Consider the following 24029-nt stretch of genomic DNA (forward strand, 5'->3'; position numbering starts at 1 on the left):
CTCACAGGGATGTTGCGAGGAGGAGGAAACAGGAAACGGGCGCGCTGATTGGTTGGCTGGCAGCTTGGCCTGGCGTACCTACGCGCGCCGAGCGACAAACCAGCTCTGCGAAGTGAGGGCTCGGGAGGCGGCTTCGCTCGGCGGCTCTGAGCATGCTCGCGGGAGCCGGGCATGCTCAGTTAGCACCGAGGCATGGGCTCTCTTGACCTGCGTGCGTCCGTAGATGCCGATAGATACAAGTAGATAGGTAGATGGACACGCAAGGGGGCACCAAGTGAGTAACGAGCGGCGGGACTGCGTGGGCAGCGGCGGCGGCGGAGGAGACGCCGCTTGGGCACGCGAGGAGGGAGGAGCCCGGGCAGGTCTAGCGACCGCCGCTCCTGCCTCCAACGGGGGACGGGTCAGGCGGAGGGAGGTCGAGGCGCCCTCTGCTTCGCTGCCTCCTCCTCCAGCGACATCCCAGCGTCGGGTGGGATAGGGATGCTTCCCCTCGTGGGAAGGGAAGGGGCCCACACAGGCCTGGCTGCTATTAGTCCGTATTAAATTTTACACACACACACACACACACACACACACACACACACACACACACACACAAGCCTATTTGTGGTTACTTTTGTCCTGCCTCATAATAACCCAGCGACGTAAGTGCTGCTGCAGCTGCAGCCTCTCAACTCCAGAGAGTAACAAGCAAGGAAGGGGTGGGTGGGTGGAATAATAACTAATAATAGTAATTATCATCATCATCTCATTTATACCCCTCCCATCTGGCTGGGTTTCACCAGCCAGCCACTCTGGGCGGCTTCCAGCAAAATATGAAAACGTAACAAAACGTCAAACCTTAAAAACGAAACAAAAAGTATTATTATTATTATTATTTTATTATGAAGTGCCTGTAAGGTCTTCTTGAAGACTGGAGTCTGCTTCATCTGCTGTAGTGTTGGGTGGTTTGTTTGTGTGTGTGTTTGCACAGGCACAGGTAATTGGAGGGTGGGGTGGGGGAGATAGTCAAACATTTCAAATGGGGAAAGAAAAGCACATAATATTAAGCACTGCCCGTTTGCAACAGCATCAGTTGGTTTGCACCACAACAAATGAGATTAGTTCTGTGAATAGCATGGTTGCATATAGATATTGCATTTATTTGAGCCAAGTAGGTGTCAAGTGGCTTGCTTGAACCTGAACTTCAGAAGGTGGTACTGCATTTTTAAAATTATTATTATTTTGCTGTTTGAACATTTTTATTCATGGCCCTCTTAGCTAAGGATGAAAGTTTCATCAGAAAGCGGTACTCTTTCTAATATTATCCAAGTCATGTAACATAATTAACGCTAAATTAAAAGTGCCCTACGTATTTTAAAATTAAAGAATGTTATTTCTGGAGTGAACCCTGTGATATAACTCTCGCATTCTGTGTTGTTCTAAATGAAAGAAATCAAATTACGGCTGCAGTCCTATGCACTGTTACCTGAGAGTAAATTACACTGCTCAGTGGGACTTTTGAGTGACATGCATAGGGTTGTGCTATAAAACACTTGCCTTTCCTATTATATCAATTGGAACGATAGTCTTTAATGAAATTTCCTGAATGGGAATTAATTTTAATTCAGGCAGGCTAAATACTATACATATTTATTTAGCTAAAATACTGTACTGTTTTGTTTCAGCTAAAACAAATCTGGTTTCAATCTTTTCTTACACCCTCAGTTTTGATTAGGAATAGCCAATCATACCATGTCTCCCAGATACGCAACTTAGCACTTCATGTTCTTACAAGAAGATAAGACAAGTTCCTGGAGGATAAGGTTTTCAATGGGTCCCTTCCAATTCTACAATTCTATGAATACCAGTTGCTGAGAATGACAGTAGGGAAGAGTGCTGTTGAACTCATGTCCGCTGTAAGAACAGGATGCTGAACTAGATTGGCCATTGGCCAGATCCAGCAGGTTCCTGTTATGTTCTCATGCTTAGGGTGAAGCTATATATTACAACTGGCAGTTGGGCCAATTTGTGTGAAATTGTAATACGCTTGGCTTCTGTCCTATGAGCTAAAAAAAACCAATATGAAGGATGTGAGAACATCAGGGACAGGTAGGAGCCTTATGTGTAGCTACTGAGCATAGCTCAGTTGGTAGATTACGAGACTCTTCATCTCAGGGTTGTGGGTTTGAGCCCCACATTGGGCAGAATATTCCTGCATTGCAGGGGGTTGGACTAGATGACCCTCGTGGTCCCTTCGAGTTCTATAATTCTGTGATTCTGCTGCTATCTAGTCTCCATGTGCAAGGTATGTTGCCACATTCTACAGTCCCACATGTGCAAGCTGCTCCTGCCTGCCACGCTCATTGGCTTTGCATGGTCAGAGCCAAGTGGGCAGATTGATAGGCAGATACAAGAAGGCCTTTTCTGACAGCTGCTTGAGATTGTAAGAGGGTGGCTTTCCCAGTCCAGAATGCCTCTTGTGCCCAAAAAAGCTACAAGCAATGACATTTGGTAGTATCATAGAATCCTAGAGTTGGAAGAGACCACAAGGGCCATCCAGTCCAACCCCCTGCCAAGCAGGAAACACCATCAAAGCATTCCTGACATATGCCTGTCAAGCCTCTGCTTAAAGACCTCCAAAGAAGGAGACTCCACCACACTCCTTGGCAGCAAATTCCACTGCTGAACAGCTCTTACTGTCAGGAAGTTCTTCCTAATGTTTAGGTGGAATCTTTTTTCTTGTAGTTTGAATCCATTGCTCCGTGTCCGCTTCTCTGGAGCAGCAGAAAACAACCTTTCACCCTCTTCTATATGACATCCTTTCATATATTTGAACGTCGCTATCATATCACCCCTTAATCTTCTCTTCTCCAGGCTAAACATGCCCAGCTCCCTAAGCCGTTCCTCATAAGGCATTGTTTCCAGGCCTTTGACCATTTTGGTTGCCCTCTTCTGGACACGTTCCAGCCTGTCAGTATCCTTCTTGAACTGTGGTGCCCAGAACTGGACACAGTATTCCAGGTGAGGTCTGACCAGAGCAGAATACAGTGGTACTATTACTTCCCTTGATCTAGATGCTATACTCCTATTGATGCAGCCCAGAATTGCATTGGCTTTTTTAGCTGCTGCATCACACTGTTGACTCATGTCAAGTTTGTGGTCTAGTATTGGATAGTTTGTTTTGGCCTTCCTCACTTTTCACCTCTTATAATGAATGGTATAAAGCCTGTTCGGCATTCCACATCTGGTGCTCCAGAGGGCAAAAGAATAACTGGAAAAAGAAGTCTGCAACAAATATCCTTGTCTATGTTGTGTTACATAATTTGGGTGCTTTTATGTGGAATATATTTCTTCTTTTTGGTATTTGGATATCTGATGTTGTTACTGTTTCTGTAAGGCCTCACAGGACAGAACTCTACGATGACATCCCGCCAACATGCTGGCCGATTGTGTATTCTCCAGATTACAATATTACATTTATGGGACTGGAGAAACTACATCCATTTGATGCTGGAAAATGGGGGAAAGTAATAAATTTTTTGAAAGGTAAAGTGCGTGCCAAATGGAGAGTCTTAAGCTTTTGTAGAAATTGTGCTGTATTAGTATTCTGCAAAAAAATAATCTGCAAGAAATAATTCCATGTAGATTGTTATTGATGTGTGCACCAGTTATGATTACTTTTGTATTTTTATTGTATTTTATATGGATGATTAGTATGCTGTGTGTTAGATCTGCAGTTCTGCACTGCCTTAAAAGCAGCAGTGGTATAGCTATCAGTCCTGAATAAACTATCGTTTTCTGCTTAGTGTGCAATGGAGTTTACAGCAAAGTAGAAGCCTAATTTAGTAATGGAAAGTCTTATGTGCTGGCTTCTCCAGTATTGAAATGTGTACCTTATTTATATGAGATGTTGGATGTAATGTGCTTTTCTTTTTCAATTCAGAAGCAAAACTGATTGCCGATGATTTGATTGTACAAGCTCGAGAAGCAACTGAAGAAGACCTTTTAGTTGGTCACACGAGAAGCTACTTGAATCGATTAAAGGTGTTGTATCTTCCACTTGTGTTTGAAACAAACTTTGATCCCCCCCGCTTGTCCTGTATGTTTCTCTCTCACTCACACACACACAGAAAACAAACTCCTCAGTACATGTAAGTGAACATAAAGCAGAAAACAACAAAAACATTTTCTTTCATAGCTTTAGAATTCTTGTTTTCATGATTTACACCCCCCCTCCCCAAGTCTTAGGTTTGTCCTTAGGTTATAGCATAGCTGCCAAGTTCTCCCTTTTTTTAAGGGAAATTCCATTATGCTGAATAGGCTTCCTTGCGAGAAAAGGGAAAACTTGGCAGCTATGGGTTATAGTGGCGGGTGGGAGGGGTATTGAATAGAAAATTAAAAATAGAAATCTGCCACAAATTATCTATAAAAAAACCTGAAATCATTAAGAAGTTATTATGTAATTTTAGAACTTTGTTTTAATAGGGTTTACCTTGTGCCTAATGGCAGTACAGACCAACAGTAAGAGGAACGTGAGTGTCTAGATTGAGAGACAGGCCTTAGCTGTACTATTTTCTTGGTACCTCTGTTTGAAAGCTGGAAAAGCCAGTTTCATATTAAAGCTTCACAGAGATTATTTACCTGACTGCTTTTAATTGGAAAGGCTTGTTTGTATTGAACTATCATATGACCAATTAATGCAACTCTGATTTAATGCAGAGAACGATTCCCTTAAGATCTGAATTTGGGTGTTCTCCAGCTGCATTAGTAAGCGGAAGAAGCTAGCTGATGTTACTAGCCTTGTTTTCATGTCACGAAAAGGCACGGTGTGTTTTTAACTACTTTAATTGTATGGGTGCTTCTGTCTTCACATGGGAGTCCCTCTTTGTGCAGCTTCTCTCCCTGCTCCCGATCCACGGCTCAAACAAGCTACTGTATATACTGTGGTTTATTCTGTCATCAGAAACCTGATGTTGGTCAGTCTGTTGATTTTCAAACAAAGCATGAGCAATAAACAATAAATAAAGCAATATCCTATCTTGTTGTAGTTGCTCATTTGTATAACTCAGGCCTTAAAATTTTAAATGGAAAACTCTGCAGCATTGTTGAGGGAAGCTGATTTCCTGTCTTCTGAAATTGCTTTTATATAAACAGGCACTAGGGTGCCAGTATTAACAAAGCAAAGCGAAACAAAAACATTGGGAGCAATTGAAGCAGCTGCATGGTTTCTGAGCCACCAAGTTTCCCTCTCTCTTTCAATTCAAGTTCATTCAGGTTTTTATGTCTTGAAGCAGTTGTGACTCTTTGCATGAATCAATTTTATTCATTATATTATATTGCAGACATTCTGGGGAGAAACTTAATCCTCTTCTGATGTATACTGCTTTCCTCTTTACTGTAGAATATTTACAGAAATCAGGAATGGTTTATGGTTTTAACCGTACAATTTTTATAATTCGCAAAAATTGCCTTTTTTATTGCCATTCCATTTATTTGGCATTTTACTGGGTCCTGTTCCTGTTCTTGGCCTTCTCACTAGCTGTGTGTATTTTCTTGCTTGAAATGTCTGGAAGATTCCCCACCACGGCTACTACTCCAAATCAGCCAAATTGGGCTGGTTTTTTTTTAATGGGATGTTTGTTTTTTGAAGTTTTGAAATCACTGAGAGTCTGCTGAATGCAAGACCATGTGTCATTTGGCTGGTTTTTCTTCAGATGATATCTCTTAAAACACCACTTAAATTATATTGCCTGTAGTTCGTATACAGGTGCAAAACTTAGGTTTGTGATAATCTCCCAAAGATGGTTTTTACTTGAGAGTCCAATGCTATTCTTTCCAGGGGTGCATTCTCTATGCATGCAAACTTTTCATTGCATGCGTGTTTTTTAAATCTCAGTGATGAGAAAAGACTATTAAAAACCCTAAAACAGATGTGTAGTTTATGCTCACATTTTAGAACTATCTTAGTTCTAAACCAGGCATCAGCAACCTTTTTCAGCCATGGTGGACCGGACTTTTTTGGGGTGGTGGTGGTGGTGGTGAACGAATTCCTATGCCCCACAAAAAAACCCACAAATAAAAGCACACATTCTACTCATGTAAAAACACCAGGCAGGCCCCACAAATAACCCAGAGATGCATTTTAAATAAAAGCACACATTCTACTAATGTAAAAACACACTTGATTCCAGGACCGCCCGCGGACCGGATTTAGAAGGTGGTTGGGCAGGATCTGGCCCACGGGCCTTAGGTTGCCTACCCCTGTTCTAAACAGTGGAAAACAGTCTGCTAAATTTGCATTTATTTAACATTCGGGCTCAGTGCAGACCATAGTTAAGACATCCTTTTCACTCACACATTCCTTCCTTCCTTCCAATTTTGGACCTGTGAATGGTAATAAGAGTTATGCATGCCCCAGGTTTTCCTTTTTGTTTTACTAATAGTCCGTCGCCTAAGGACTGTGCAACTCCACTTTTGATTGTGTTGCAAACTTTGGTTTAGATTTAACCACCTTTAGAGGAAATGCTTGTGTGGATGCAATGCTAACCCTTGTTCATTCAGAAAATGAAATAAAGGGTGAAGTTCATGCAAAAGGAGAATTGTGTGTAAACATGGGGCCCTTATGGTTGCTTAAATTTGAGAAGGAGATGAGGCAGCATTACACTTGCATTGGCCTGTGTGCAAATTATGCTGACTTCTGATAGCTCCTTGTTTTGAAAGTCCCGTCCCCCCCCAAGAACTGCACTTGTTTCTTCCTAATGAAGAGTAAAGTTCTGCATTTCATGGATGTGGTTTTAGGACTGCTGATATTCTCCCTATGACAAGTTTGGGGGGGACTGACAGTGGTCTTATCATTTCTTGATGCCTGTCCTTTACTGGGGTGGAATTTGATTTTTAGTTTAGCAATCGGTGTCAATAGCCAGATAATAGCAGTTTGGCTTTGCCTTTGCTATGGGGCTAGCAGCAAGATTTGTGTCTTGGCCATTCCCTCATCCTCCGTCCAGGGGTCCTTTACCTCCATGTCCTGCAATGGAAACTGAAATAGAACAGGTTACGTACTGTTTCATATGATGGGCAGAAGGGAAATGAAAAATGAAAAAGCAACCAGAGTTTCCTAGGTTTCCTAGGCCTTTCTGTATTTTAATGTTTTGTTGGAAGCCGCCCAAAGTGGCTGGGGGAACCCGGCCAGATGGGCGGGGTATAAATAATAAATTATTATTATTATATTATTATTATTGACTCACCCTCATTCTAGCCAGCTTCCACACCACTGGCATTGCCCAAGATAGGAGAAGAAACCCCCTCCCAGCTCTGATCATGCAGTTGCACTTATCCTGGCCATATAATCAAGCCAGACTAATAATATTTCTCAGCGTATACCGCACTGGTTATTTTTTTCCTATGAAGAGGCGATGTTTGGGTAGGTTAGTAGCAGTGCTTCTAATGCAAAATGGTAAAACTCGTGCTGCTTTTGTGGGACCTCTTTCAAGACAATTTGCCATATACATTTAATACTTCCCTCAAATATATCGGGAAATTATATTTCAGTACGTAGCCCCAGGCCAGATTTTTGACATTGCAGTTTAGTTATGGCTGTGAGTTGTTCAAGATGTTTGAATATATTTTCTTCCAACTTTTTTTGTACTGCTTACAGAATCATATACTGGAAAGCGTTGAAGAGGTATTCCAGAAATCATTTTGCGCTTTTGCTGTACACTTGAAAGTGCTATGAATATGAAATACAGCTTAGTTATTTGTTGTACCGTCATTTTAAGTGTGCTGTTACCCTGCATTAGCTAATTACGGCACTGAAATCATTGCCATTATCCATTGTTGCTCTGTACTTTTGCCTTTGCAGTTAACGTTCTTCTGTTGTTGTTTTTTAATGTTTTCTAAATTATTTTTAGATTAGGCACAACAACTCTAAAGCATTATTAAAGAGCAGCAATAACTGCTTTATTTCCGAGACCAGTGATCTGAATTAAAAGATTGCATCATATAGCGATTTAATCTGCTCCTCTCCTTTGCTCATCTTACACTTTCCCTGGATGTCATTGGTGATTTTTGTAATTTTATTATTTGTTTAAATGCACACGTTTTTGCTTCGCATATAGCTGTATTATGAACAGATATGAACTCTAAACTGTCATACGAGGGAGTAAGTCACATTCACAACACTGAGGGATTTACTTCTGAGTATAAATGTTTAGATGGTGCTGCTAATGAATCAGTTATTTAAGCTGCCCACCTGTAAATACTGATTTGGGAGCGAGTCCTATTGAACTCAACAGTGCTTACTTTTGGGTAGACATGAATTGCCCTGAGAGTGACTAATCCGTCATCTTTTGTTTTCTTTCCAGTGGTCATTTGTTGTGGCTACAATTACAGAGATCCCACCTGTTCTTTTTCTGCCCAATTTTCTTGTTCAGAGAAAGGTGCTTAGGCCTTTAAGAACTCAAACTGGAGGAACAATAATGGTAAATATTTTGTTTCATTTTGTCTCTCTTCTGTTGATTCTAATTCCAAAGCCATTTTAAAAGGGTAATGCACATATTTAATTATTATAATTCTTAGGTCTATAAATAGTTATGCCCATTGGCCTATGTGCTACAAAAGGACAAAACTACCTTTGATGGAAGGAATGTAGGAAGCTTTGTTATACCAGATCTAGTGATGTGAAATTCTCGAGAATAATCTTTTGGAGTCGAAACAAAATAAAAAAAATTCCTTCCAGTAGCACCTTAGAGACCAACTAAGTTTGCCATTGGTATGAGCTTTCGTGTGCATGCACACTTCTTCAGAATATTCTTGATTAATGAGAATATTAGAGAATTTTCATTGAGGAGAATATACATTAACATTAAATAAATTATCATTATATGATTTCAGTATGTCAATCTCTGGTAAATGGCACCTTGTACCATTGAATGCAAAAGCCAGTTACTGGCACTAAATAAAAATATAGAAATGTCAACTGTTTAAATTAAGGCCACCTCACATGCTGTTACAGGGACACAGGTGGCGCTGTGGGTTAAACCACAGGGCCGAGGGCTTGCTGATCAGCAGGTCGGTGGTTCGAATCCCTGCAACGGGGTGAGCTCCCATTGCTCGGTCCCAGCTCCTGCCAACCTAGGGACCGCTACAGCGGGAAGGTAAACAGTGTTTCCATGTGCTGCTCTGGTTCGCCAGAAGCGGCTTTGTCATGCTGGCCACATGACCTGGAAGCTGTGCGCTGGCTCCCTCGGCCAATAATGCGAGATAAGCGCCGCAACCCCAGAGTCGGTCACGACTGAACCTAATGGTCAGGGGTCCCTTTACCTTTACATGCTGTTACACATAATTGTATAGGCCTAGGTACTTTAAGTGTATAAAACATTAAAGCTACTTTCTGTAAAAAAATAATAATGAAAAATCACACCGTATTGCCAAGGTTATAGAATTGCTAAGAATAAGGTCATACCAAAATAGAAAAAAAGGTTATTACATATCGTTGAAATACATATGAATTCAAACGTTCATAAAATTAATGAATAGCATTTTTAAAACTAAAAAAAGTGTTCTATAGCTCACATTTCAGAACTGCCAATGGTGAATTACACAATGCCCAGTAATGTAACTGGATTTTTTAAAAAATAAAATAAAATTATTCATTACTTAACATTGGCAATATCACAGCATGACTTATTATTTACTAGATTTTTTAAAAAGGTGGGTTGTAAAACTGGTTCTTACATTAGAATTTACAGTTTGTGGAGAATATTCTCCCGAGAATTTTCTTGAGAATATTCTCTGGATAATATTCTCACCTCACCTCACTAGCCAGATTTGCCCATCCAGCCCAACAACAACAGCAATTTTATTATTCATACCCCACCCCTCTGGCTGGATTTCCTCAGCCACTCTGGGCAGCTTCCAGCAGAATATTAAAATACAATGATTCATTGTATTTTGAAAATTAATTAATTAAGATTTTCCCCTCCCCTATTTCATTTTTTTGAAGGCAGGGAAACTGGCCATTGAGAGAGGATGGGCAATTAATATTGGTGAGTAGCAATGTATCTTTCTTCCTCCTTCAATGCCTCTCTGCAAAAAATTTGATCCACATTCTGGTCATCTTTTATATCTGCCCCGGTTTGTTCCTCTTTAGTCTTCACTGGCCACATCTGATCTTGCCAACCTTCTTGGGCAGGCATGTGCAAACTCGGCCCTCCAGATGTTTTGGGACTACAACTCCCATCATCCCTGACCACTGGTCCTGATAGCTAGGGATGATGGGAGTTGTAGTCCCAAAACATCTGGAGGGCTGAGTTTGCCTATGCCTGTTCTTGGGTCTGTGGAAAAGTTTTGTGCGCCGCAACAAGAAGCCTGCGCACTCTCCTCCAGTAATTAGATTTTTTAAAGGAGGCAATCCCCCATCTCCCCGCTGTGACCCTCCCCGTAACCCCTCCTCCATTGAAAGAAACCCTGTTGTAATCCATTTAAATCCTAATTGCAGTCTGGAGGGGTTCAGCTGGGGAGGGGAGAGCCAAGCAAAAGTTTCTGAGCTCCTCCACATGGGAGGAGGACTCTCTCTCCTCCCCCCTTGCATGTCTGCAATAGAAGGCTTCTTTCAAGCCTAAATGCAGTAGGGGCAGGAGGGGATCTTGCAGACATCAGGGAATATATTTTGGGGTGCATGTGTGCAGCGGCGAAGGAAGGCTTCGTGACACCTGGGGCGGGCGTCGCTACGTAGGGTGCATGTGCGGTGTCACTGCGTATGACACATGCGCTGTATGTAGCGACGCCGCTACATGTGCTGTACATAGTGGTTTGCCAGCGCTGCTGCTCCAGCGCTGCATGGATGGTGACGGGATCCTCTGCTCGCCGCTGCAACTGCAAACTGAAGATCCCGCAAACGGGATCCCGGCACTGTCCGTGCGGCGCTGAAGCGCCACCGCCAGCAAACCGCTAAGTACCGCGCATGTGCGCCGTCGCTACACAGGGCGCATGCGTGCGACACTGCACATGTGCTGTACATAGCGGTTTGCCGCCGGCACTGGGATCCTCTGCTCGCGACTACAGCCATGAATGGAGGATCCTCCACATGTGGCTTCGGCGGTGCAATGGCTGCTCGTGCTGCTGCGAGCCCCCGCAGGGTGACTTCTTGTCACCCCTGCAGACATGGAACCTGGGGCGCACCACCACCACCCCGTTGCGACGCCACTGCATGTGTGCCCATGGCCACCGCATTGGTGACCTATAGCCTAAACCATGATTCAGAGTGCCAGAACCTTGTGCCTGCAGGCTCCCCTCTCCCCATTCCTCTGATACGACTCAGGAGTTCAGAGGTTTCTGCTTATGGTGAGCTGCAGTTTGCTATGTCCTCCAGGCTGACTAAACTCTGCTTAACCTTAAGGAGGCTTGCTTTTTAAACAAGCCAGCTCCTGCCTGTGTCTGATAATGAAAAGGGATATTGAATCTCTTTTTGATTAGAGAAGCTGCCATTTCCCACACACTTTTCTTTAAACACACAGGAGCAGAGAGAATTTAGACATGCCAGTTATTCAAAGCTTTGCCCTTCGTAGGACAAGAAGCAGGACAAACGGGGAAAAGTGTAGGATTTTAGGAGAGTTTGTTCATTAACGTTGTTACAGTGCCGGTTAAAGAAGCATGGCTCATGAAGCAATCTGCTCATCAGCTGTATAATGACAATTGTATATAATGACAATCGTGTTTTTCATGGTGTCTGGTAGTTTAGTTAAATAAAGTATTCAGATTTACCGTTTCTTTTTCCAGGTGGTGGCTTTCATCACTGCTCAAGCGATAAAGGTGGAGGGTTTTGTGCCTATGCTGATATCTCATTGGCTCTAAAGGTATGGAAGACCCACTGCAAGCAACAACATCATATATTTTTTGCATAAACTTAACAAACATCAGCATATACCTGTAGCCTAAATTTGTTATTGACAAATCAGATAGTGCTGCATGTGGAAATGAAGTACTATCTTTGAAAGCTGCTGTAATCCTAGTAAGATAGGTATGTCCTAACCAGCGAATCAACGAGGAAGGTGGACTTTGTCTTACTTGGAATGCTGCTGATTTCAGCGTAACTGAAGCTGTCAGTAATAAACTGTTCTGAGGGGATGGACACAGTAATACAGAAACTCTCATCTTAAGTCCTGTGAAGTCATAAACGCAGGAGCCCAAAACTAGAGAATTGGCTTTAGCTGGTGCGATCCAGGCAGTTTCTCATTGCTTAGGGCCAGACCTCTTTAGCTGTAGCCACAGACACATCTTATTCCTTTAAAGCCTTTAAATGATTGCTTAAAGACTTTAAATCATTGTAAAATGTGACAGATCCCAGATGGATGAAGACTGACCTTGAATTTAGCTACAGGTAGGTAGCCATGTTTGTTTGAGTTGAAGCAAAATAAAAAAAATCCATTTTGCTTCGACTCAGACCAACACGGCTACCTACCTGTAGGTTTTTCAAGTGTATCTGAAGAAGTGTGCATGCACACGAAAGCTCATACCAAAATAAAAACTTAGTTGGTCGTTAAGGTGCTACTGAAGGAATTTTTTTATTTTGCTTGTATTTAGCTATTTAACAAAGAACCAAAATTTCTTAAGGAGAGCCAGAGAGAAAAGCTATTTTGGAACCTATCTGTGCACAAGTAAACTGTGTGAATCTCATGGAAATGTTTGCAAGGACTTATTAGTCTGGATGTGAGAGCCTGTTTCAGAAAGCATCAGCTCGACCTGACTTTGAATACCTGCCTGTGATAATGAGCAAGGCCAGCACAAGCCCAGAAGAGGAAGGGAGAATGATTGAAACAAAAAACTGGAAGAAGACACAAATGTTGGCATACATATACTGTATATGTCTGCACTCTGTATGCCTGCTTGCTTTGATTCTAAATATTGGGATTTTAATAGAGAAGGGAAATGAGTTCTTGAGGGATTTCATTTAAAAGCCATGGGAATTTGAAAATTGCTAACTGCCCACCTTCTACAGAAGAGCAATCACCGAGGAAGGAATTATTGACCTCTGACAAAAAGAATATACGTTGAATAGCTCGGGTTTTGTTTTGCCATTGTGTTTCATGGACAGAGATAATTGGAATAAATATTTGGTGTAGTTTTCAAAAGCTTTTCAGTGAAGCAAAATCCATCTCAAAATGGATGTGCTTTATAGGAGTTTAAAATAGTTATCTAATTATACGTACTGTAATTCATTCGAGAGCAGAAAATTCCATGCAAGTCTGAAGCTTGCCTTTCTTCTTTATTTCTTTTCTCTGTATTCCAGTTTTTATTTGAAAGGATGGAAGGAGTTTCTAAGGCAACTATCATAGACCTGGATGCACATCAGGTGAGTGATCAAATGCAAAAAGTTTAATTCGAAACAGAACTCCTGAATCACGTAACGGCAGAATTGTGCCACAAAGTAAGTTGATTTATACTGAACAAATTGCAAAAACAAAACATATATAGGCAACTTGATATGTGAGACTTCTAATCTCGGGGTCGTGGTTGGGCAAAGATTCCTGCATTACAGAGGTTGAACTAGATGGCCCTTGTGGTCCCTTCCAACTCTATAATTCCATGAGTCTATGATAATGGAGTGGCATTTGGGGGGAATTTTGAAATCTGCAAAATAGGGAAGTGGTCAAACTTCCAGTGTGGGCATATTGCACATATTGACAGGGGCCCAAAGAACCCCGACCAAAAGCAGAAAATGTATGAGTTAATTCTTGTTCCGCGAGAATACTAGTGGAAGACTTCTTGCAGCGCAGCGCTGCAGTGCCAGTATTGGGATGTCACACTAAACCGTAGCTAAGCACGGCCATTTCTGAACCTGATAACCCTCAGATGTTGTGGACCACCTCTCCCAGCTGCTGGAAGTTGTAGGCAAAAACATATGGAGGACACAAGGTTGGGGAAGCCTGGTTTAGCATGGGATGAATGTGTCTCAGCAAACCTTGGGCTCAAATGCTTCTCCTCTATTGCATCTGCAAGGAAGCTTTCACTTCTGTTTTTGCTTAGCCACAGGTTGTCATGTTGTCAGAACTGACAGGCTGTTGTTAATGTTAATTGTGGGTTGCTTGAAGCCAACTTGAAATCTAGGTTTAATCCTCCCTGCTATCCCTTATCAGGCTTTGCAAAACTATGAAACCTCTGCAATGGATTGAAAGTTTAGGAGAGGCCATGCTAGCTTTCAGAGTTCCTTGGCTCCAAGCAAGTCAGAGGGAGGAGGGAGAGGGGAATTTGCTTCCCTTGCCCCAAAACCTAAAGAGAGTTTTGCAGGAGCAGTGATAGTTTAGTTTAGTTTATTGTTACGGTTCTCGACCAGCATACACATATATACATAAAACAATCCAAAATACCATCTAAAATATAAGCAATAAATATAAACCATTATAACCATTATAAAAATTATTAGATAAAAGAAGGTATCACTGCTTGGGAGGGTACAATAAATGGTAGCAATGGATCATCTTTGGCTCTGTCCTGAAATTTTTAGGCACTACTAACTAGGTCGGCTCGGATTCTTATGGCTCTAGCACAGAACTTGGCTACCTTTGCTGTCACATTAGAGTTGGCATCTGAAAGAAGCCACTCTATATAGAAATTGTCCGAGCGTCCAGAAAACTCAGCCAGCGTCGTGTGGATGAGCTCGCCTTGCACCTCCTCGTAGTAGCTGCATCGCAGGAGTATGTGGCCTATAGTTTCTACTTCCCCAGATCCACACAGGCAGCATCTCTCACACATTGGGATCCGTTTGTACTTCCCTTGAAGAACTGCAGGAGCAGTGATACACTGTATACTGCTTCCCTGTTTTGCGAACCTTTCTGGCTCATTGTAAGTTGAACACAAAAGGCCTCATTCCTTTGGAGCACAGCAAACAAAGGATATTTTAAAAAGCATTACTGTACAGTGCTTGCGTTTCAGCTGCAACAAGGAAGTGAAGGGAGGGGAAATCAGGGCTTTAAAATATAATGGGGGAATGGTAAGGAGTGCAGAGTTAAAGTGATCCTAACCAGCTGAGGTTGAACTGCTTATTTACCTCCCTCCTACAAAACCTCCACCCAACGTCTCTCACTACCAAGGAAATATAATAAACCAACAGAAAGAGAACCTACCCAAGTGACGCAGACGTAACCTCTCCCCCAAAAGTATAAGAATATAAGTTTACCGCTTCTCCCCCACCACCTCTTTTCTTCTTCTGTATACAACCTTATTCTGTATTCAACACTAATGTCTCACATCATATGTAACTGGTACAGTGGTACCTCGGTTTACCAACGGTCCTGTTTACGAACTATTCGGTTTACGAACTCTGCAAAACCGGAAGTAGTATCTTGGTTTGAGAACTTTACCTTGGTCTAAGAACGGAATCTGAACGGTGGAAGGGCACCGGCGGCGGGAGGCCTCATTAGGGAAAGCGTGCCTCAGTTTAAGAACAGATTTGGTTTAAGAACGGACTTCCAGAACAGATTAAGTTCGTAAATTGAGGTACCATTGTATATAGAAAAGACTTCACAACCTGAGAAAAGAGACAACACACATACTTTTGTAAATCGAATAAATCTTTAATAATTTTTTTCAAAAAGAAACCCTGTTGCAATAAATGAACTGACAAATAGAAGGCAGAGAAAGCAAAGGATCAGTAGTTTTGATGACTGCATCATTTGAAAAATGAGTCTTTAAGTATTCACTGTTATAGAAAACTAAGATATAAAAATGAGGCTTGAAAAATTGGAAAATACCACTTTGAATCTAGATTGTATGTACACTCCCTCCCCCCCTAAATCTGCCAGATTGGTTATTGTAAATGGAGAAGGTAAGGAAAGTGTTGGGTATATTAAACTTTTAAATGTGTGCCTATATCCATATCTGTATCTTCATATTTGCATACTATTTTATGGCATAATAAGCATAATAATACCCTGTACACTCTTTTCACAAGGAGCAAAAACAAATCGTGAAATTCCATTAATCCATGTTAATCACTAGTTGGGCTTGATTTGCATTAACTGAATGCGGTAAACTTACAGGGAAATGGCCATGAAAGAGACTTTATGGATGACCGAAGAGTGTATATTATGGACGTTTACAACAGGTATATTTATCCAGGAGATGGATTTGCCAAACGTAAGTGGGTGATCTCCCCAGCTTTTGTGACCTTAAAACAATTTAAAATAAAACTTGCCAATAGAGGGTTTGCCCTTTTTACAATTGAAATGTTGCTTTCTGGTGAATGAAACTATTTGCTGTTTTTTTTCCCCATTGTGCTGTTCAGATATTTGAAATCTTCTCTGTGTGAGACATCCTTGGGATCACAGGGTATTGTTTTTTTATAAAGTAATATGCTGCTGCATGCCAGCAGCTTGGAAAGCAGGACCCAGACATGGATTCCCAAGTTTTCTCCATGCCGTCTTTTCACAGTTTTACTTTTTTAGGCTCGCTCTTATTCCAGATTTTAAAAGTGGGGAGAATACAGTGGTGCCTCGCTTAACGAATGCCCTGCTTAACAAAATTTCCGCTTAACGAAAGGTTTTTTCTAGTGGAGGTTGCCTCGATAGACAAATTCGTTTTACGAAAAATTTGTCTAGCGAATCGCGGTTTCCCATAGGAATGTATTGAAAATCAATTAATGCGTTCCTATGGGCAAAATAAAATAAAATAAAATAAAAATTCAATGCATTCCTATGGGATTCGCTAGACGGATTTTTCGTTATAAGAAAAGACCCGTGGAACGAATTAAATTCGTCTAGCGAGGCACCACTGTACATGGATGCTGCTGTTGACTCGCCTTTGGGGGTGCTAGCTTGACTAGAATGTGGAAAGGAAACCAGCATACAGTATACTAAAAAAATCCAAATATCTCAGCCAGGGATGGCCACCCCGTGACTCTCCAAGATGCTGTTGGACTGCTAGTCCAGCAAGGAAGTGGCTAGTCCTGGTTTGACTAGGACCAGAGAGCCCAGTGTCCAGATGACCATGAGGCTTAGGGCCCCACCCTCTTGGGGGGGGGCCAAAAATGTAAAGGGGGAAAAAACTGGATGTACATTTCCAAAACATATGATAAAAAACAAATAAAATATACAGCAACCGTGTTTTGTTTTGTGTAGGCTCCTGTAAGTCATGGGCCCCGCCTGCTCGCCTGCTCCCTAAAATGTCACTGGTTTGCTCTTTCTAGATATAGGGTGCCTACATTCTGCATGGACTGGTGGCATGGCAACATGTGCAAATGGTTTTAGATACCTGTTAGGTCCATAAATTACCATATGGCATACATTCAACACAAAAAGCAGTGACATGGATGCTTTTTATACGGCTGGACGTATAAAAGGCCCCATTACCTTCAGTAGCTTGGGGCCTCATCAAACCTACATTCGGCCCTGCCCCAGCCTCATTTGCAGCCCAGGTTGTCGTGCTCCTTTTTATCAGGAGAGGAAGGGAATAACAATGTGCATCACCCCTCAGTTCCTTGGTGGAAGGGTAGGAAGTCAATGTAAGAAATTGACTTGATCAACCAGGTTAGACCTCATCTTTCGTACTTTGCTATAGCTTTTTTGGGAAAGATGACGGGTGGCGTTCAACGAAGCATTCCTCAAGAGTAGACTCACAGATTTTTTTAAAAAAATATATATAATTTTTATTAAATTTTCCAAATAAACAAAAAAGCAAAAACAATTTTTTAAAAATACATTTCATCTTATGTTCACCCATCTCAAATCATTTCGCTCTGCTGAGCTCTCCTCCTTCCCGTCATTTGGCTTTATTTCTCACTCTTATCTTGCAGTTTCTTTTTACCCACATGATTAAAACAAGTTCGTAGGGTTTATTTCAGTCCTGCAAGTGTCCTTAAACTTTTACAATACTTCTCCATATAGTCAACGAATTTACTCCATTCCCTTTGGAACTTTGTCTCTCCCTGGTTTCGGATCCCGCAGGTCAACTTTGCTAACTCTGCATAGTCAATCATTTTCGTCTGCCACTCCTCAATCGTCAGTATCTCTTGTGATTTCCATTTTTGGGCTAATAAAGTCCTTGCCGCGGTTGTAGCATACATAAATAATCTCTGATCTCCTTTTGCTATTTCTTCTCCCAATAGAAAAGCTTCAGGTTTTTTGGGAAAGGTATACCTAAATATCTTTTTCAATTCATTATACAGTGGTATCTCGACTTACGAAGGCGATCCATTCCGCGGCGCTCTTTGTAAGTCGAAGTCTTCGGTTGCCGAAGCGCCCGTTTTGTGCATGCACGAAGCGTGATTTTGCTCTTCTGTGCATGCGCCGACCGTGCGTACCACTTCTGCACAGATGGTGAAAAGACTTCTGGGTTTGTCGACTTTGGAAGTCGAGTCGTTCGGATGTCGAGGTACCACTGTATATCGTTTCCCAAAATCTTTTTACTTTTTTGCATGTCCACCACATCTGATAAAATTCACCAACTTTATCTTTACATTCCAGCATAATTTACTACTCATTCTATACATTTTGGCTAATTTTACTGGTGCTAGGTACCATCTATACATCATTTTCATTACATTTTCTTTCAGAGCGGTACATGCAGTAAATCAATGTTTCATTCCATAATTTCAAACACGCATCATACTCGATATTAATACCCAAAATCCCTTGCCCATCTTATCATCACCTCTTTTGTCATTTCATCTTTTGTAAACCACTCTAACAAAAAATTATACATTTTTGATAGCAATTTCACTCTGCCTTCCAACAATTCTATTTGAAATTTGGACCTTTTATCTTTGAACCCAACTTTTCTATCATTTAACAATACATCATTCACTTGGTGGTACTGCAACCATCCAGTCAAAACCTCTTATTTCCTCATATGGTTTTAATTTCCAGCCTCTATCTGTTTTTATCAAAATCTCCTCGTAAGTGGCTGAGTAGACTCACAGAAATTAATGTGTGTGACTAAGTTAGGGCCGTTAAGTTCAGCAGGCCTTCTCTGAGTAAAACATAATATCACCCCATGGGTGGAAGTCAACGTTGCGCTCTTCCAAGCATGGTAGCTTGCCGGACAAAATGTCTCCCCCTCCCTCACGCATTCCATGCTGTTTTGGGGCTCTCCTGACACACCACCAGCCAGGCTGGAAACAAATCCCACCGATTGATTACGAAAATAACAGAGCTTGTAATGGAAGTCTGACTCAATATCAGAAACTGTTTTACCTTTGTCCCACACCCAAATTATTGTATATATGATTCATGGTAACTTTCAGGAGCCATAAGACGGAAAGTTGAATTGGACTGGGGCACAGAAGACGCGGAATATCTTCAGAAAGTAAAAACGCATGTAGAAGGTGCACTGAACGAAGTAAAATCAGACATCATTGTTTATAACGCCGGAACAGACATTTTGGACGGTGACCCCTTGGGAGGCCTGGCTATTTCACCGCAGGTTCGTAGCACACAGAGTATAGTCTCCTCTAAAATCAAAGTCCGAGTCTGGGCTGAAGAGGACACTTGAGCACCCTGGGTTCCTAAATGATTTTATTTACTCCAGCATATATTATGAAACCATAAGTTAAAAAGGTTTATGAACAACAGTGAAGTTCAGCGCTGTGCTTCCTTTTTTGTGTGTAACTCTGCAGGGGATTATCGATCGCGATGAAATTGTGTTCAGAGCTGCTAGGAAACACAGAATTCCCATCTTGATGGTGACCTCTGGAGGCTATCAGAAGAGGACGGCAAGGATTATCGCAGATTCCCTTCTCAATTTGCATAGCCAGGGCCTGATTGAGAAGGAGCCTGCCTTTGGTGAAGCTGGAAGGGCCAAGGTAGAAATGATGCCTGGAAAATAAAAGGGAGATCAGCTAACTTGGCACTGCAGAACGAGGACATTGGGGTTATTGTAGAAGGCAACTCTTAATTGTTTAATATTTAAACCGAGAGACAAGAAATGCTCCAGTTCTCGTAGAATTAATATATTCTAATGGCGAAAGATATTTAATTTGCCTGTACTTACCAGCGGCAGTCAGTGGTCCCACAAGGAATACCAACAGATTATGTTTCTCTCTCCAGTGCTTTTAAATGCTGCCTTTAAAAGATTAATATGGGCATAAATTCTGGATTTGGTTATTTCTTGCTGTGGTCAGAGTGGTAAAAAACACTAATATTCTTTTTTACAGTAGTCCGTTTTTCTTTTCAAAAGAGAATTATGTAATATCTTAATTTTTTAACTTATTATTATTTTTATCTGGGAAACTTCCATCTGGCTTAATTTTTCAAAAGAAACTCAAGGCAGCTAACAAATCCAGCCAGATGGGCGGGGTATAAATAACAAAGTTATTAAAATTATTATTTATCCAAACTCCACGCAATAGTAAAATACGTCACAATCCCCATTCATAGCTGCAGTCAAAAGGCCAAAGTATTGATGTGAAAAACTAATAATTTCAAAACAGCCAGTAAACAACAACACCCTAAACCAGGCATCCCCAAACTTGGCCCTCTAGATGTTTTGGGACTACAGTTCCCATCACTGCTGACCACTGGTCCTGTTAGCTAGGGATGATGGGAATTGTAGTCCCAAAACATCTGGAGGGCCAAATTTGGGGGTGCCTGCCCTAAACAGTCTCAGGAATAAACCTGAACAAATAAAAACAGCCAGCTGCAAACTTTAGTAAACATCCATGTTTTTTGCCCGCCACCTGAAACATTACAGTGATGAGCGCCTGATGTCCCTCACCTGGCTGGGTGCCACCATGGAAATAACTTTATAGTCCTGGCTGTCACCAGCCGTGCTTCATGGAGTTGAGGGATCTGAAGTAGGGCTTCAGGTGTTGACTGCAGCATATGAGAAACATACAGGAAAGTCTGCTTCATTCCAAGGGTACAGCTATTCGTTAGGGCTTTAGGTGGATCAGAGAACCCATTTCAAACAAGCAGCAGAAGTGTTTTTGAGGAACATTTCCCAGCTATTGCAAACATAAGGAGGTTATGTGTGTGTTCTGAACTGCAGCAGGGGCTACTGTTCCCCAAGCAGATTCACGCTTGACTGGGATGATTTGATTTATTTATTTTTAAAACAACCCAAACAGGTTTCCCCTTTTGTCGTGAAGTGATTGTGATTATGCTTCACTTTATTACACCTGTGGTTCTCCGCATCAAGATGGCAAAATACTGTTCTTCAGCTTTAGCTTGTACGCCCGACGTCGAAATATATTGGAATATACCTGCATGCCAAGATACCTCCTGCTTATCCACCTGCCAGATGATCGGTGCGTTTCCTCGCCAGAATGGCACAACAAAGTCTTGCTGTCTGGTTGGTTTTTGTAGTTGTAGTTGTTTGCAACTGAGAAGATACATATTTATTTCTTTTCTACTTCAGGTGGAGGTAAATAGTAAAAGTCAAAACTGACCCTGAGGTTTAAAAGTGCACAGCTAAAAGCTCCGCTTGCGTTCCCCATGAAATCAACGTGAGGTGCACTTAAGTAATTCATCCGATTCCCCTTAGGACTTAAATGGCCAAATGAATGAATGAATGAATGAATGAATGGATTGTGCCTCTGAAGACTGGGTTATCCAGGCACCCTTATTTTTCTAAACAAGGAGGACTGGTGTGATAATTACCTGCAATAGATTTTGATTGTAGATCTCTCTCAATGTTAACCTGTGACATTATGTGGTACTACTGTATAATATTACGAGCAGTGATGCCTTGAAGCATATATAAAATAGTTACGAGATGTAAAAAAGATAAAATTTATGTAAAATAATCAGTTTACATTTGTGTGCGTGCGTGTGTGTGTTGGGTGGGGGGAATCAGTTGTCATAGGACCTACACTAGGATTCTTTTGCAACTGTCCTCAAATTCTGTCATGTAATTTTGAGTGAATGCTCAAATAAAACGGGGTTTTTAATCTTATTCTTTTTATTTTAAAAGTCTGTTTTTTAATAACAGGGCTGGGGAACGTCTGTTCTTGGATGACTCTTATCAGCCCCAGCCCAGCCAGCATAGCCCAAGTGATCAGGTTGTAAATATTAAGATATCAGCAAGAATGAGTCTTTCTGTAAAAATATACATGATTTAAATCAAGTCTTACTGACTAGTGATTTAAGCAGTGATTTAAATCAATTTGATTTCAATCAAATGCACCCTGCTGGACTCCAACTGCGATCATCCCTGACCAGCTGGGGTTGAAGGAAGTTGGAGTCCGATGACATTTGGAGGGGAACTTAAGACCTCATCTACACAGGAGTGCCTGGCGTGCTCTGATCCATGGGGTCACGAAGAGTCAGACATGACTAAATGACTAAACAACAATAACAACACAGTGTCGTATCACTTTAAACAATCATGGCTTCCCCCAGAGAATTATGGGAACTGTAGTTTGTTAAGGGTGCTGAGCATAGCTGCCAAGTTATCCCTTTTTTTAAGGGAAATTCCCTTATGCTGAATAGGCTTCCTCGTGAGAAAAGGGAAAACTTGGCAGCTATGGTGCTGAGAGCTGCCTGGAGACCCCCTCACAGATAGGGTTGCCAGACTCAATAGAGGACAGGACTTCTGTGCCTTTAATTGCCCTGCTCTCTTTTGAGTCTGGAAACCTTAAAGAGAAACCAGCAGACCCTTTGCTTGGAAATTAAACAAAGGGTCTGCTGGTTTCTCTTTAAGGTTTCCAGACTCAAGAGAGAGCAGGGCAATTAAAGGCACAGAGGTCCTGTCCTCTATTGAGTCTGGCAACCCTAGGGATGATGGGAGCTGTAGTCCAATATCATCTGGAAGGCCAGAGATTCCCCACCCCTGGATTAAATTAAGGTTTTTACTACGGTATATGAAAAGTGAGGCAGTCTGTGGAGCTGAACTTTAAATTGATTTGGGAAGAATCTCCTTCAGTAGGTAGTAGGTAAAACGTGCCTCCTGCCTCACCAGCTTTTATCAACCTCACAGCTGGGAGCAATAGCTAAAATATAGCGTGTTCCATACTGATGTCAACATCAAATGGATTTGAATGGATTGGTGAAATAAGCTACTAACACCTCCTGCCCCGCCCCCAGCAATGCCAAAGCTGCAGTTTTATAGCCATTTTACAGAGAAGTCAGTCCCATTGTGCTCTTCTGAGGTAACAAGAGCAGAATCCCATCCCTTGTAAATGTTGTGGGAAAATGTTGTGAACACACCCACACCCAAATCAAAACAAACTTACAAGCTTTGGAAAGTGTATACTTTTTTTATTTTTACTCTTAAGTTGCATACAGGTCCAATGCTAGTTTATGGCATGTTTAAAGGATATATGTGTATTTCAGTTTTTCACAGTACTTGAACAATGTTACGATGTAATGTACTTGCTGTGCAATCCTGTATTTGTCTACTCAGAAGTAAGTCCTATTGAGTGAATGGGCGTTGCTTCTAGGTAAATAACGAATACAATTGCAGCCTTAAGCTCAGTTAATAATAGTTTTCACCCTGGGCAAGGTAGCTGTGGATAAATTTCTTAACTTGCTGTGTTTTTTTTAATTTTATTTTAATGAATTTGACACTGGGTTAACATACGTACCAAATAGCAATACTGTCCTTTGCACTTTCTTCTAACAAGAATGTTTAAAGCACTATTAAAATATCGAGATGTATTTTCTACACTGTCTAATCTGTTACCTAGTTATTATAATTTGAAATATTTTTTTATAATGTGTTTATATTTGTATTGCGCTTAAGCACAGGAATGCCATGTAGCATATGACAGATGATGGTTAATGTTCTTATTTATGGATAAAATTAAAACAATGCTAATTTTTCTGCCTGTGCATTTTCACTTCTTCTGCTTTTCTAGAGGCGTTCCTTACAACCCAGGACCACATCACTTCTTGCAAGAGGAGCCTCAGGTACTCAGAGCAGAGGCTGTGGGCCACATCCACACCCTTACATTTAACTACATTTAAAGCAGGTGGCTTCCCCCAAAGCATTCTGGGAGACGCAGTTCTGCTCTTTAATAATCAGGCCCTGCTCGCTTTCCCCAACCAAGGCATTGTTTTCATTTATGTGGCTGAATCTCAACGTGCAGCTTGAACGAAGATAAAACTATGAGCCAAAGC

General features: G+C 41.5%; 1 protein-coding gene across 2 annotated transcripts; it reads left to right on the top strand.

Annotated features, from left to right (window-relative positions):
- The first annotated feature begins 64 nt into the window (after positions 1–64).
- Positions 65–23732, top strand: HDAC11 (histone deacetylase 11). 2 transcript variants are annotated; one of them, XM_088663352.1, is made up of 11 exons: positions 65–274; positions 3380–3528; positions 3926–4026; positions 8343–8459; positions 9983–10025; positions 11758–11834; positions 13268–13330; positions 16017–16113; positions 19217–19395; positions 19589–19774; positions 21038–23732. In XM_088663352.1, exons 1-11 carry the CDS (start codon positions 252–254, stop codon positions 21059–21061), a joined length of 1059 nt encoding a protein of 352 aa, XP_088519478.1. In that variant the 5' UTR covers positions 65–251; the 3' UTR covers positions 21062–23732. The 2 variants fall into 2 exon arrangements, with proteins under 2 accessions (XP_088519478.1, XP_034962855.2); XM_035106964.3 differs by having other exon boundaries at positions 71–274; positions 19589–23732.
- The last annotated feature ends 297 nt before the right edge of the window (positions 23733–24029 follow it).

This window comes from Zootoca vivipara, chromosome 2, assembly GCF_965207765.1.
Source record: "Zootoca vivipara chromosome 2, rZooViv2.hap1.1, whole genome shotgun sequence".
Taxonomy (NCBI): domain Eukaryota; kingdom Metazoa; phylum Chordata; class Lepidosauria; order Squamata; family Lacertidae; genus Zootoca; species Zootoca vivipara.

Excerpts from the sequence above, each read along its gene's own strand:
- HDAC11 (XM_088663352.1), top strand. The coding sequence starts at position 252 with ATGGACACGCAAGGGGGCACCAA. Across the intron at positions 4,027-8,342 it reads GCTACTTGAATCGATTAAAG|TGGTCATTTGTTGTGGCTAC; the intron begins GTGTTGTATCTT and ends TTTTCTTTCCAG. Across the intron at positions 16,114-19,216 it reads AGGAGATGGATTTGCCAAAC|GAGCCATAAGACGGAAAGTT; the intron begins GTAAGTGGGTGA and ends GGTAACTTTCAG.